This window comes from Branchiostoma belcheri, unplaced genomic scaffold, assembly GCF_001625305.1.
Source record: "Branchiostoma belcheri isolate BF01 breed outbred unplaced genomic scaffold, Haploidv18h27 scaffold283, whole genome shotgun sequence".
Classification (NCBI taxonomy): domain Eukaryota; kingdom Metazoa; phylum Chordata; class Leptocardii; order Amphioxiformes; family Branchiostomatidae; genus Branchiostoma; species Branchiostoma belcheri.
Window position 1 is genome coordinate 69721 of NW_017803891.1, and position 12336 is coordinate 82056.

General features: G+C 39.2%; 1 protein-coding gene across 1 annotated transcript; it reads right to left on the reverse strand.

Moving 5' to 3' along the window:
• Nucleotides 1-3441: 3441 nt before the first annotated feature.
• On the reverse strand, nucleotides 3442-10945 carry LOC109472808 (fibropellin-1-like). The gene is made up of 11 exons (XM_019772672.1): nucleotides 10781-10945; nucleotides 10412-10566; nucleotides 9778-9990; nucleotides 9284-9424; nucleotides 8805-8984; nucleotides 8491-8613; nucleotides 7793-7930; nucleotides 7527-7646; nucleotides 6967-7155; nucleotides 4840-5013; nucleotides 3442-4156 (listed from the first exon to the last, which is right to left on the reverse strand). The coding sequence occupies exons 2-11, from the start codon at nucleotides 10437-10439 to the stop codon at nucleotides 3945-3947; spliced, it is 1518 nt and encodes a 505-aa protein (XP_019628231.1). The 5' UTR covers nucleotides 10440-10566; nucleotides 10781-10945; the 3' UTR covers nucleotides 3442-3944.
• Between the last annotated feature and the right edge of the window lie 1391 nt (nucleotides 10946-12336).

The window sequence follows — 12336 nt, forward strand, 5'->3', positions numbered from 1 at the left end:
TTTAAATATACGTGTGTGCGCGTGTGTGTTTGTGAACGTGTTTGAGTGTGTCTCTGTGTGTGTAAGTATGTGTATGCTTGTGTGTGTGTGTGTGTGTGTGTGTGTGTGTGTGTGTGTGTGTGTGTGTGTGTTTTGTTTGTTGTGTGTGTGTGTGTGTGTGTGTGTGTATGTTTGTGTGTGTTACTTCAACTTATCGCCACAAAACAAATCTCATAAGAAACCTCCTTTTGGGGTTACAGTAATGTACCCTAATGGTTTTATTTACCTTAGACTTTAAAAGGTTAAGGTTTTTCCATTAGTTAATGACGCTTTTTATAGTGATGTTAGTTCTGGGGAAGAAGCTTTAGCTGTAAAAAAATCCTGTTGTGAGATTGAGTATGGAATTCCGGAAGAAAAAGAAGGGTAATGTGCATAGCGATTCCAAAACAATGACAATGACTTTATAAGCATTACGAAGTATTATGCTAATTTACATATGATATCTTTAAAATCAATCATACAATTAAAACAGCTATATATTAAAGGATTTAAAACATGAATAATATTCATATTTTTATTTTCTTCTAAAATCGTTATAGTCTACAGGAAGCCATATATTCGTTGAACTGAAAATAGTAAAGCAGTTTGTGTTGGAAGGAAACAGTCTCTAATAATACATTACTATACAGTCTGATGGTATAAGAGGGTGCATGGAACAGGAATGACCGACGTACACGTTCCGTTTTGCATGCCGGCAGTGTTATGTGGTTACTGGTTCGTAGTGTCCTTCCCGTTTACTGTCCTGTTGCTGGTGATCGTGTTGTGCAGAGGGTGATCACAGGCACGCATCTGGTCAATGAGTTTTACTGCTCCCGCTTCTCGCCTGTGTTGTAGAGTGGGCAGTAGAGTTGCCGACGAGGTACTACTGTTCCAGTTTATGATCTTTACGGCCCTTTTTTGCACGGATTCGAGAATGTTTGACTGAGAGTTTGTGCATCCGACATACACAAGTTACAAAAACGTTTCCTTGCTGAGAAATTTAGAAGTGGGCTACAAGCAATTAAAGTTCATTGCTGCAATAGCCCTGGAAAGAACAATAGAAAAATGCCAAACTTGGTACATTACGCTTTTGTCAGTGGGTGGGTTATAAAGTAGCGACAATTTCACTCCCAAGATGTATTAGTGTGTCTTTGTGTGTTGTATGGTGTTGGTGGTTTAGTGTTAGTGTTGTGGTATTTGACGGTGTGTGTTTGTAGTGGTGAACTAATGGTGTAGTAGTGGTGTGTGTGGATCTGTAATTCGTGTCATGGTAGTGTTTAAGCTGTGTGTGGTAGGTCTCCGTGTGTCTTGGTCTGTGTGTCTAAGTGTGTTTGAAAGACATGGTCGTTAAACGACTGCTTTTTGCTTTGAAAGATGAGACACAAGTATTGAATATTGTGTACAGGGACTAGTTAGTTGCCAATTCTTCTGCCTCATGACATTCAACGAATTCCTTTTTTTTTCAATGAAGATCTTTAACTTGTTCCAGCAGGATGGAAGAAAAAACAATTAGATTGTTATGTTTTTGCGAAGCAATAAGTAAAAGAATGAATAATGCTATAATATGATTGCATATGTGTTATGTTATTTGCAATGGCAGTATATCTGAATACATTTATCTTGCAGTACCTGGACATTGTTTCCAAGAAGGCTTTTTAGCAGTGTGTTAATTTTATATTGTATGGGCAAGATCACACTTGGCAATAATTTGGTTAATGATGCATGATTATATCAGCACCCCAAATTCATTGTATTGATATACTTATGAAATTACTAAATGTATCAGGTGATTTATTTGTCATTCGTAAGTTCCGTAACAGTTACTAACTACAAAACGTCAAAAAAGTTACAACATATCATGAACCTTATGGATACCTGCCATCTGTTTAAACACCTTGTTAAGAATTGCTCTGCTTTTTTTATTATTAAGAGACACAACCGATAGATAATGTACCTTATAGAAACTCATTTGGTCATAGGAGATGCTCTATTCTATTTTTTGCCATGCCTGTAATGTTTGAACAAATAAAGTTATCAAGGACACAAGCTACTGCCTATACCGTTGTTGCTGGCCTTTAACTATGTAATAGATATTGTAATTTTTTGCATATATTTTTGAGACTAATTAGAAGTAACGGAAAAAAGATGATGTTAGTCAACAACTTAAAGTCGTTTAAATATGCGAATATTTCGGGCAATCTATCAAAGATTGCCTATAGTTTCAATTCAAGGAAGTACGTCCGAGTCTGGTGTTTAAGACTTAGACATGTGGCGTATCACTCCTTACCCCGTCTCCATGCCGAGTAGGGGTTAGGAGGTGGGGGAGGCCAGAAGATCTACACAAGTCTCGACCGAGTCTCGTGCTCTAGCGAGACTAGGTCACTCCGTGATCAAGGTGTACAGTCGACACCGAAAATTTGGAGGTACGAAATTTACCTTACAAATACAATTATTGATTGAAGAATTTCTACTGAGGGTTGTTTTAGTATTTTACATTTTTATATAGACCTGTCGACCTTAAAGACAGTCTGCAGATACGGATTTTGAAAACGCTTGGGGTATACCTTATCTATAATATAAGTTTTCGGAATCGCCCATACTTTTTCTTGCTCAAAATATAACACAGCTAGTAATTCAGTAGCATTTTAATTCCAATTCCACTAAATTTCATTAGAATGCCAAACAAAATGTAGGTTTTTTTTTCAGAAAAATTAACGATTTTTTCTAGAGCACAATACTAGTGTTAATGTATGGCTGCCGGCCATATAATTTTCTTGTTGCTCCTCAAACCAATCAATTAAAATATAGTAATGATTTTAACTGCCTATGGCCTATATGTGGTATGAAGTACTAGTAACTTTAGCTGTGGAGAGATAGTGTAAACACAGGCTAAGGTCGGCTACTCTGAATTGAACATTCAGGAAGTATTTATTACATCTATAATAATAGTCAGAATAATAGTCAGCCTATACATGTGGAAAGTAACAGGATGATCAACTGTGTCTTTTAGGCAAACCATAGGATTAAGGTAGCAATGGTAGGCCTCATAAAAAGGTGCACGGCCTTTATTTTACTGGATCATGCATGGTAAGAGGGAGGGGAGTGCGGTTTGTTTTCATTTCCATGAATTCATCAAAATCCATCATAAAACTTTTTTTATAAATTCAAACTCGAATAATTTGAACTATTCAAGTCAGCTTCGTATAATATTATGAATACTAATAATACCACCCGCCTTCCCCCATCTATATTAGAGTCTGTAGTAGAGCTCCTTTAAAAAATCACATAAGACATGTCACATTTGAGCCAAATAACATATTTTTATTCAACTTTCAAAGCTTACGACAGCATTTAACCACAGTTGCCATTTAATAATGATTGAACGTACTTTTAGCTATGTAGTCATTACTTGCTGTTCTCAGGCGAATTCACATGGTGTTTGACTTACAAGAGTACTGGGTACAGTTGTACATTGATGTAATGCATTACATAATGTCATCTAGCTTGAAACTATAAGAGAAGTATTTAATAAAACTGCCTCAAATTATCATGCTGCTTGACTTTACATTCCTATTCTTTTAGTTCTTAACATTCTTCTAATGGTAATCTAATAATGTACAGCTATCTTTGGACAATAATCAAGCAATGCAGTTCGTGTTTGCTTGCTTGTTTTATTATGGGCAATACATTAATACCTACACATTCGAAGTGAAAATGCTGTCATGCGACTACTTGTAAGTATATAAGTATGTATATTTTGCAAGAAAGCAATCAAAAACAAATTTTGTAAAAATTAAAATCCAAGACTATTCTACTAAAAAAAACGCAAAAGCAACACCGCAAACAAGTATGCATGGAAGTAGTCATGCTACAGTAGAATGACGATGCTTTAACCATGCATACACAAACAAAAGAGGACTATGTTACTACTTAAAGCTAGCCTGACTGGCGGTAGTATTTACAGAGTGGCAGTCAGGGACAGGGGCTGACCAGGTATGGTCATCCTGGCAAATGAGAACTGCACTCTCGGTTGTTACAAAGCCATCTTTGCACTGCACTCTCACTCGACTCCCGGTTGTGTACTGTCTGCCGATAATTTCACCATTAGCTGGTGGAGAAGGTGGTACACAGTCGTACTCTGTAAAACACACACGTTTTCTTTTTAGATTCAACCCTTGCAAATAAGGTTATGTTTCTTTTGAAATTACTAGCTGGTTTGTTATTTAAAATAAGTGCAGTTCATTAACAGGAAACAATGGATAGATTATGCTAGCACTGTAAGAGTTATCTAAAATGTAACCAAATCTTCATTATTTTAATCAACATTTTCATTAGTTTGTTGTAGATAGGATTGGATTTTATATGTGGCAGAAGAGAACCTGCAGAAGACGCGACAAAAAAAAACGAGGCTTATATAAAACGGTGACGATCTTCCCCCACCAACCTCTGCTTGGAGAGTAGTTCAAGGATAGGACTGCAGGTATTCCCAATTAAAATGCATCAGATGAATTAGTGCTGCAAAATAACCATTTGTCATGGACAATGGGACATGACAACAACATTTGTATGAGAGATGGTGTGGTTTATTGAGAATTGTCTTTGGAAAAAACATTTCCTAGACGAATGGGTCTTTAAAAAGTCTACTTTTAAATGCATAAATTCCTAAATTAGGAATTCCTTAATTTTTGGGATAAAGTTCTAGATTGGTCTATTTTAGAACTAATGTCGTTATCATTTTGTCATTGAAGCGGGTAGTTATATGGGTGGAAAATGTTGCATTAACCAGCTAATGCTGCTCTTTTAGTTCCATTTGAACCTTACCTATACAGTAAGGTGTAGGATGGCTCCAGACCCCCTCTTGCAGACAGGACAATGTAGGATGGCCAAAAAGAATGTATCCAGCATTACAGGTGAGTTGGGCAGTGCCTCCAATATGCTGTGTATCGATGGTGACTTGGCCATTCTCTATGTTGCCAACCAAGGGACAGAGTATTTCTGAAATACATTGACATGCAGATTTATGGTTAGCAAAAATGGCTTTTAATTATTGGTTATCGTGCAAATCAATATGGTTTATAATTTTATATATATAATTATATTACACAATTTCCCTTTCCCCATTAATCATAAGGGTATTTCGGTATTATTTTTTAGCTTTAAAAATGTGCATCATGTCGCTTCAACAGCGCGAAACAACTCAATAGTGTTCTCCCCCGGTGCCAGTGGCACCCGGCTGTGAAGGGAAACTGGCACCTCGACCAGGCTGACCACCGGGGGCGGAGCGAAAGGTCCTCGCGTGTGGACACTCGATCTTCGGATGCGCTACCTCTACGTGCCTGACAAGCAGGCACATGCAGCACACATGCTTTACTTGACCCCAACGCTGATCCCAATGCTCCGACCCTCGCTGGCAGTTCCCATGCTGATACGCCTCGCAGTAGCGCGCCATGTTGTGATGGCGTGGGAAGCGCGTCGGACCCCGGGGTGTGGGAGGAGCTCGGGTTGCCCCAGCCTGAGTGCGGTAATGGCGTTCTCGGGTTTCGTCGATGGCGTCTTTGTCTGCCCAGGTTAACGTGCCGTTCTCCATCGAGTACAGGACGGCGGCATGTGTTTCCCGCACGACTTCCCATTCGTAGTACGCAGCATCAAACATCAAATCAGCGAGATGTTGGAGTTTAACCTTGAGGGATCCCTCGACCCGTTTCTTCTCGAGGAGGTTTTTGACATATCCATACGTGAACATAGGTGTCGACAAATCATCGAACGTGACACAACCATCGCCTTTCTTACCCTTGCCGGGGAAGTGCACGTGATGATTTGGCCAGTCCACTTTAGCAAAGCCCGAAACACAATCATTGATAGTCTTATTGCGGCCACTCTTCTTGCCCTTACCTCGGCGGCGGGACCTGCGCGGCGACAAAGACGAAACCGACAAACTGTCCGAGTCGGTGGCACGGTATCGGCGTGACCTGTTGCCTTTCCGTCGGCTTCTGGTAGTGGGGCGGTCAGCCTTGGCCTTGTTGGCCGACGAAGAATAGACGCGGTGCCGGGAACTGTGGCGACGGGCCTTCGCTCTGTCTTCCGACGAGGAGGTTACGAGGGGGCGGCGAGAGTTGTGAGCCACCGGAGAAGAAGAGCTCGACCGCGAGAGGTTGTCGTCGTCTGACGGGATCCGGACCTGTTTCTTGGATGACGCTGGCGATTTCTTTTTGCCGAAGATCTCGTCCAAAGTCTGCTCGACACGTCTGGCCAAGACCTTGTCTTCACGGAGGTCACGTACAGTTGCCTGTTCCCCGTCGCTCACCTCTGACCAGAGACCCTTCGCCAGGTCTTTGATTCGGCTCTCCCGCCGGAGCTTCTGCAGAGACCGCCAGGCCCTGTCAGCACGGCGCCTGTCCGCGTCGCTGTCCGAGGCGTCTGGTGGTGACGAGAGGGTCACGCCGCACTTCCCGGGGCCGTAAGGACCATCATGCCCCTTCACTGGCAGCCTGCAGACTGTACAGGCTTTCGGTTTAGTCATCGCAAACCGCAAACGTGAATAAAGAAACGAAAAAACTGAGAATAGAGGGGGGAGCGAGGCCACGTGTGCGTCCTCGCCTAGCTCTGTCCAAGTGTCAGGGGTGACGGCGGGAGCACATGTGTCCGGGCCGTGGTGGGCGGAAGTGAGAGGGGACTGACCGGAAGGGGGAGGGACACGGGCAGCGGGCAGATTGTTTGGCAAATTAACAAAAATGACATTGGGGTGACATTTTTCCTCAATTAATGCACTTGGACTTAATCAAAGTTTTTTTGGAGTGAGTTCTTGTGTTCAGAAAATTTCCCACCACTTTGCACAACGCACATTAAAACAAAAAAACTAAAATTTTCTTAATGAGCTTGAAGATTTACCTATCGAACATGAATATCTTATCATGAATTTAAATGTCAAGAAGTGAAAATTGTCATTACCTTTACAGTAGGTGTAAGTGTTGCTCCACTGGCCAGTTTCATCACATGTGATCACAGGGGAACCAACAAGCTTGTAACCAGATTTACAAGTGATGGAAGCTGTGTCACCATATTGGTATGTCCCTGGAGAAGCCTGAGTGATGGAGACATTCCCATTTTGTAGCTGCATAGGTGCTAGACACTGAACAGCTGTTGCAGAAAATGTTCTAAAATTAATTATTATGTTACACATCCTTTTAAACATGTGTATATATATGTATATGTATATGTATATGTATATATGGCTGCACATGCCATTATGTGTTAAAATTGCCACCATACAACACTAGCTGGTATAATTTTATAAGACGATAACAAATTCATTGATTTGTTGCTTTCTTATATTTATTGATTGGCTATCTTATCATCCTTAGATGGTATTTTGGAATTTGAAGCATAATTTTATATGGGTCTTATAACAGACGAATTCATGATGTTGGGTTACATAAACATCTCTTATGGGCTAATGTTGCTGGATTTAAAAAAAAACTTTAGCTTAAATAATAGCAAGCAAAACGTACCTTCACAAGATTCCCCATCCCCCTGTAGCTGATACCCTGCCTCACATTCGCAGGAGTACCCTCCAGCATGGTTAAGGCAGAGTTGGCTGCATGTATTGTTGGTGATACATTCATCCATGTCTGGAAGATAAAGAACAACTCTTGAACTCACTTCTAGGTGCTTTTTCTTTGTATACAAAACAAATATTCTAAGTCAAACAAACCCATAATTAAATTCATGTTACTAAGCCATCATACAAAAATTTCTGAAATGAACCAATACTTACCAATACATCTGCCACCAGTCACTGATTTTTGGTATCCATCGTCACAAGTGCAGAAAAAGCTGCCTGGTGTATTATGACAGTCATGATCACATCCACCATTGATGCCAAAGAGCTCTGGCAAAGAGCATTCATCCATATCTGTGTATTGCAAAGATTTCGTTAATGGCGCATGTTAATTTTAGATATTGAATGTGGCTATTGTATAAACTTTGAATCAGTGGTTGTTATATATAATATAGCTTGCGTTATGTAAATAAATTTATGAAGTCCTTTTCTAAATTAAACATTCTGTTTGTTTAGTTGACCCACAATACGAAAGTTTTGAATAGTAATGTAATCCTGGCCTTGATTTTGTGATTTGTCTTTTTTTAAGTTCATTTTGTTTAACACTACTCATTATCATGTTTGTGTGCCTGACTCCATTTTACTTATCCTGAATATCGGTTGAAATTGTCCTAAAAGAAACGCTATGTTATTGGCATTTCTTTAATGTTTGGTAACGAAGTCGTTGTAATTGTAAATGACTAAATATCTTACTTATTTATTTATTTCCAGCATTATTTTTAACAGTATTAATTTTGATTATCTTCAGTGTTTTTACTGCTTATGTATGATAGTTTGTATGTATCTTCAGTGTTTGTATTTCTTACTGTATGATAGTCACTAATAGTAAGACATGTGAGAAGGAAGTCAATTACCTATACAAGTTCTGTTGTCTGGTGTCAAAGTGTAGCCAGGGTCACATGCGCAATAGAAGCTACCACCAATGTTCCAGCATTGCTGATCACAGTTGTGATGGTTTGTCTTGCATTCATCTATATCTGAATTAAAAGAAAACATGTATGAAAATGTGGTTTATATATTCAAGTTAACTACACAAGCATACAGACGCAGACAAAATAACATGAAGTTTACCAGCACCCATAGTTATTATATTAAAATACAATACAGTAAAAGCGATTAGTATTATAATATGGTGAAAGGGATCAGTATTAAATCCTCCGAAAATTACCTGCACATATGGTTTCTTGCCCACTCCATTCTCCATCGTGTGCACATGTATGCACGTGTGGGCCAAGAAGTTCATAGCCAGCAGCACATGAATATGTTATTAGTGATCCCACAGCATAGTTAGGGTTTAAAGGTTGAATAGATGTGTGTTCTTGAGCAGGTGGTGGTGAACAGGTGACAGCTAATACAAATAAAACCAAATGGTGTTTAACGACTTCAAACAAGACTTTGACCTGAATATGTCCGGAGCATGAGATGTGACAAATGAAAGGTCTGTTTCAGCTGTACCATAGAGAGCCTCTAGTTGATGATATTCTAAAGCGTTTTTTTTGTTTAAGCTATTCAAACTTTAAACTGGTTAATTTTGTCCACATACTAAGCCAACCACAAAGCCATAAAAGCAGCTAAAGATAACAACTTTAAATGATAATTTTGATTTCTTAGACCCGCAGTTATAAAACAACGGGACCGTTACGGTACCTATTTCACAAAGATGGCCAGTGAACCCATGTCGACAGCTGCACTGAAAGTTGTTTCCGCTGTGGTCATGATCATGACATATTCCTCCATTCAAACATGGGTTAGGGGTGCAGTAGTCGATAGTCATCTCACACGTTTCCCCTTAAAAGTAAGAGGTCAACATTTAGATCAGATATGTCTGCAACGTTGACTCAAACCATGTGTATAGATATTTCTTACCAAATCACCTGTATTCAGAAGACAGTTCCTGATTACTGTGTGCATGCATTACAAAATGTACCTTTTTAAACAGTCGTCATGCAAATTATTTCAACACTCATTTCTCTTGATTGAAAGGAAATGATTCTCCGTGTTTCACATGTATGGACATGATTTACTTGGGACATGAAGATAGACAAATTGTGTTTTTTTTTTAATAATACTAATTTTGTTGATAGCTTTGACTAATGCAGTACTAAAAGGATATACATGTACTTGATATTGAAGCTATTTACCTGTAAATCCAGGGTTGCAAACACAGTCTGTCATATTTTGCTCCTTGTTGTACACACATTTCCCATTCTGGCATGGGTTGGGGTGGCAGCCGGGAATCATCACTTCACACAAGTCACCATGGTAGCCAGTTGGACAGTCACAGGAGGAACTATTGACTTTGTCAATACAAGTACCCCCGTTGCTACAGAAATCTACCGAGCAGTCATCCAGACCTATTTGGTGCAAATTTGCACATTGAAGTTAACAACCCGAATGCAATTCTGTAGATCACTATCAGTAGTATTAGATGTGCAAAAGCATGAGACAAGTTAAGCTTGAGAAAAAATACTGATCGTAATGTTGGAAATGCTTTAGTATCATTTTTGAAAAATATGTATCATTAATGGTTGCAAACGTAAATAAATCATATTGAATAGCACTTTTTTTCAAAACAACACAGAAAACACGCGTGAATACCTATGCATCATATGGGGGTTAAGCCAATCATTATAAATATTGAAGTACTGTGCTCATAAGGTCAGTCAATCACGGAATTAAAAAGTGATAAGAACATTCCATTGAAATATAATAGTTAACTGCATATTTTGATGTGCTTTTGGAATTACCAGGCAAGCATTAAAAATGAAACTTTACCATCGCAGAAGGAAGAGGAGTTGCTCATCTTGACTCTTCCTTTCAGGCCAGCAATGAAGTCAGGCCATGCCTTGACATTCCCAGTCTTGTTGTGACAGTTACTTGCCAGAGTGTAGATTGCCTCCTCTGAAAGCTCATAGTCCCATAAGTTTAACCTGCAAAAAAATTAATAATGCAACACGATATTAAATTTCTCTTTTTAGCACACCAGAAATAAAAAAAAAGATTATCATGCGTGGTCACTCCATACATTGTATCATTGTCATTCTTAACATATGTATTCAATAACTCTTTTTGTAAGGGCCATATTGGTGTCCCTCCCTTCATTCATAATGGCATAGCAATAAACCTTATAGTTTGGCAACCTACCTACTTATGCTACCAATAAACACTTCATCAGGCCCAAATCTTCCTCCGAAGTCATCTTGTTCTTGACCGATGACGAGTTTTCCACCACCGGGAATGACGTATCCAGTTTGTAATGCGGTACCGTTACCAACAAGACTCCCGTCCTGGTAAGCTTTCCAGCCACCATCTGCAAACAAGGTGAAAATTTTTTAAACCCTTGTCCTGCTGGCAATTTTTACATAATATTTTCAAATAATTTCATGTCTTAATCAGGTCACAGACCCTTGACTTTTTTTGGCCCGCGGTGGCGTAGTTACTTCCGCATTCGTTGCGTTTCGCTGCGGTGTGATGCGTTGCACGAGAAACACCCCCAAATCGTACATATACAGGGCACTATATAGATGGTACTGTATGTGCAACCCATATATATATGGGCTCCGCAGGACATTAACACTAGAGCTTTAAATCATATTCTGTATATCATTATTAATGCATCACTCTTCCTATTCAATCAATTTAATGATTACATATAAAATTAAAGCCTTAATTTACCTGTATTCGACCATGTTACTGCAATATGGTGCCATTCTCCATCATTTGGGCTTAGGGTAGTATACACTTCTTCATTGTTGACGTGAAGCTTAAAGCTGTTGTAGTCAGTTAGTGTTAGTGTATTATCAGTGACATTTCCCACTTCATCTAGGGTGGCGTAGGAAAACACAGTCCCTGCATTAATGTAGTCAGTGCTTTCCATCCAGAAAGTAAGTGTGAAAGCCTGAAGGTCTCTGTCCATGTTGACGATACTGTAGTCCGCCAATGTTCCCCAGATGAAGCTCATGTCAAAATCTGATGACAGCTCTGAAGAAAAATTATTAAACATACATCATTAGACTGTGTTCCTCCTTTGTTAGACTGCATTCCATCTTGGTTATGAATCATACAGTAGTCTTCAAAATGCAAGCATCTTTTAAAATTTTGCAAAAGGATAGAATAATGTCACCCATTGCAACAACAATTGCCACAGTTGTAGAATTGCCTTCTGAATGACAAATGTACAATGGACAGGATAACTGGCCAATGTGTTAAAATATACAGTGTAACTAAAAATCAAGATCCACCAGTCATCACTACCCAGAAATGTGACTACCCCAAACTTACCTGTTCACAGAATATTCCAGAATAGGATGGGGGGCAAATGCAGTCATAGTCATTGACACCATCAGCACATGATGCTCCATTCTGACAAACGTTTTGCACACACTCATCGATGTTGGTTTCACAGAGGGTCCCAATAAACCCATTCGGACAAACACACACAAAGATGCCATCCCCATCAACACAGCTGAGTTGGATAAGAAAACCAACCGTTACATACAATTTTAAAATGTCTTGGATATAGCTACGATGATTATTTCAATCGAAGTAAAACAACATTGGATCGTTAATGATACAAATCAAAATGAAAATGTAGCCAATCATAATCATGGTAGAAGCTAACAATCACTTTGGAATCAACATTGTTAAAATGCCTTCCAGTAATTGGACACTAGAACACTAAGTAAGTTAGCAAATTTAAT

Excerpts from the sequence above, each read along its gene's own strand:
- LOC109472808 (XM_019772672.1), bottom strand. The coding sequence starts at position 10,439 with ATGAGCAACTCCTCTTCCTTCTGCGATG. Across the intron at positions 9,425-9,777 it reads TTGCAACCCTGGATTTACAG|GGGAAACGTGTGAGATGACT; the intron begins GTAAATAGCTTC and ends CTTACTTTTAAG. Across the intron at positions 7,931-8,490 it reads AGACAACAGAACTTGTATAG|ATATGGATGAATGCTCTTTG; the intron begins GTAATTGACTTC and ends TGCAATACACAG.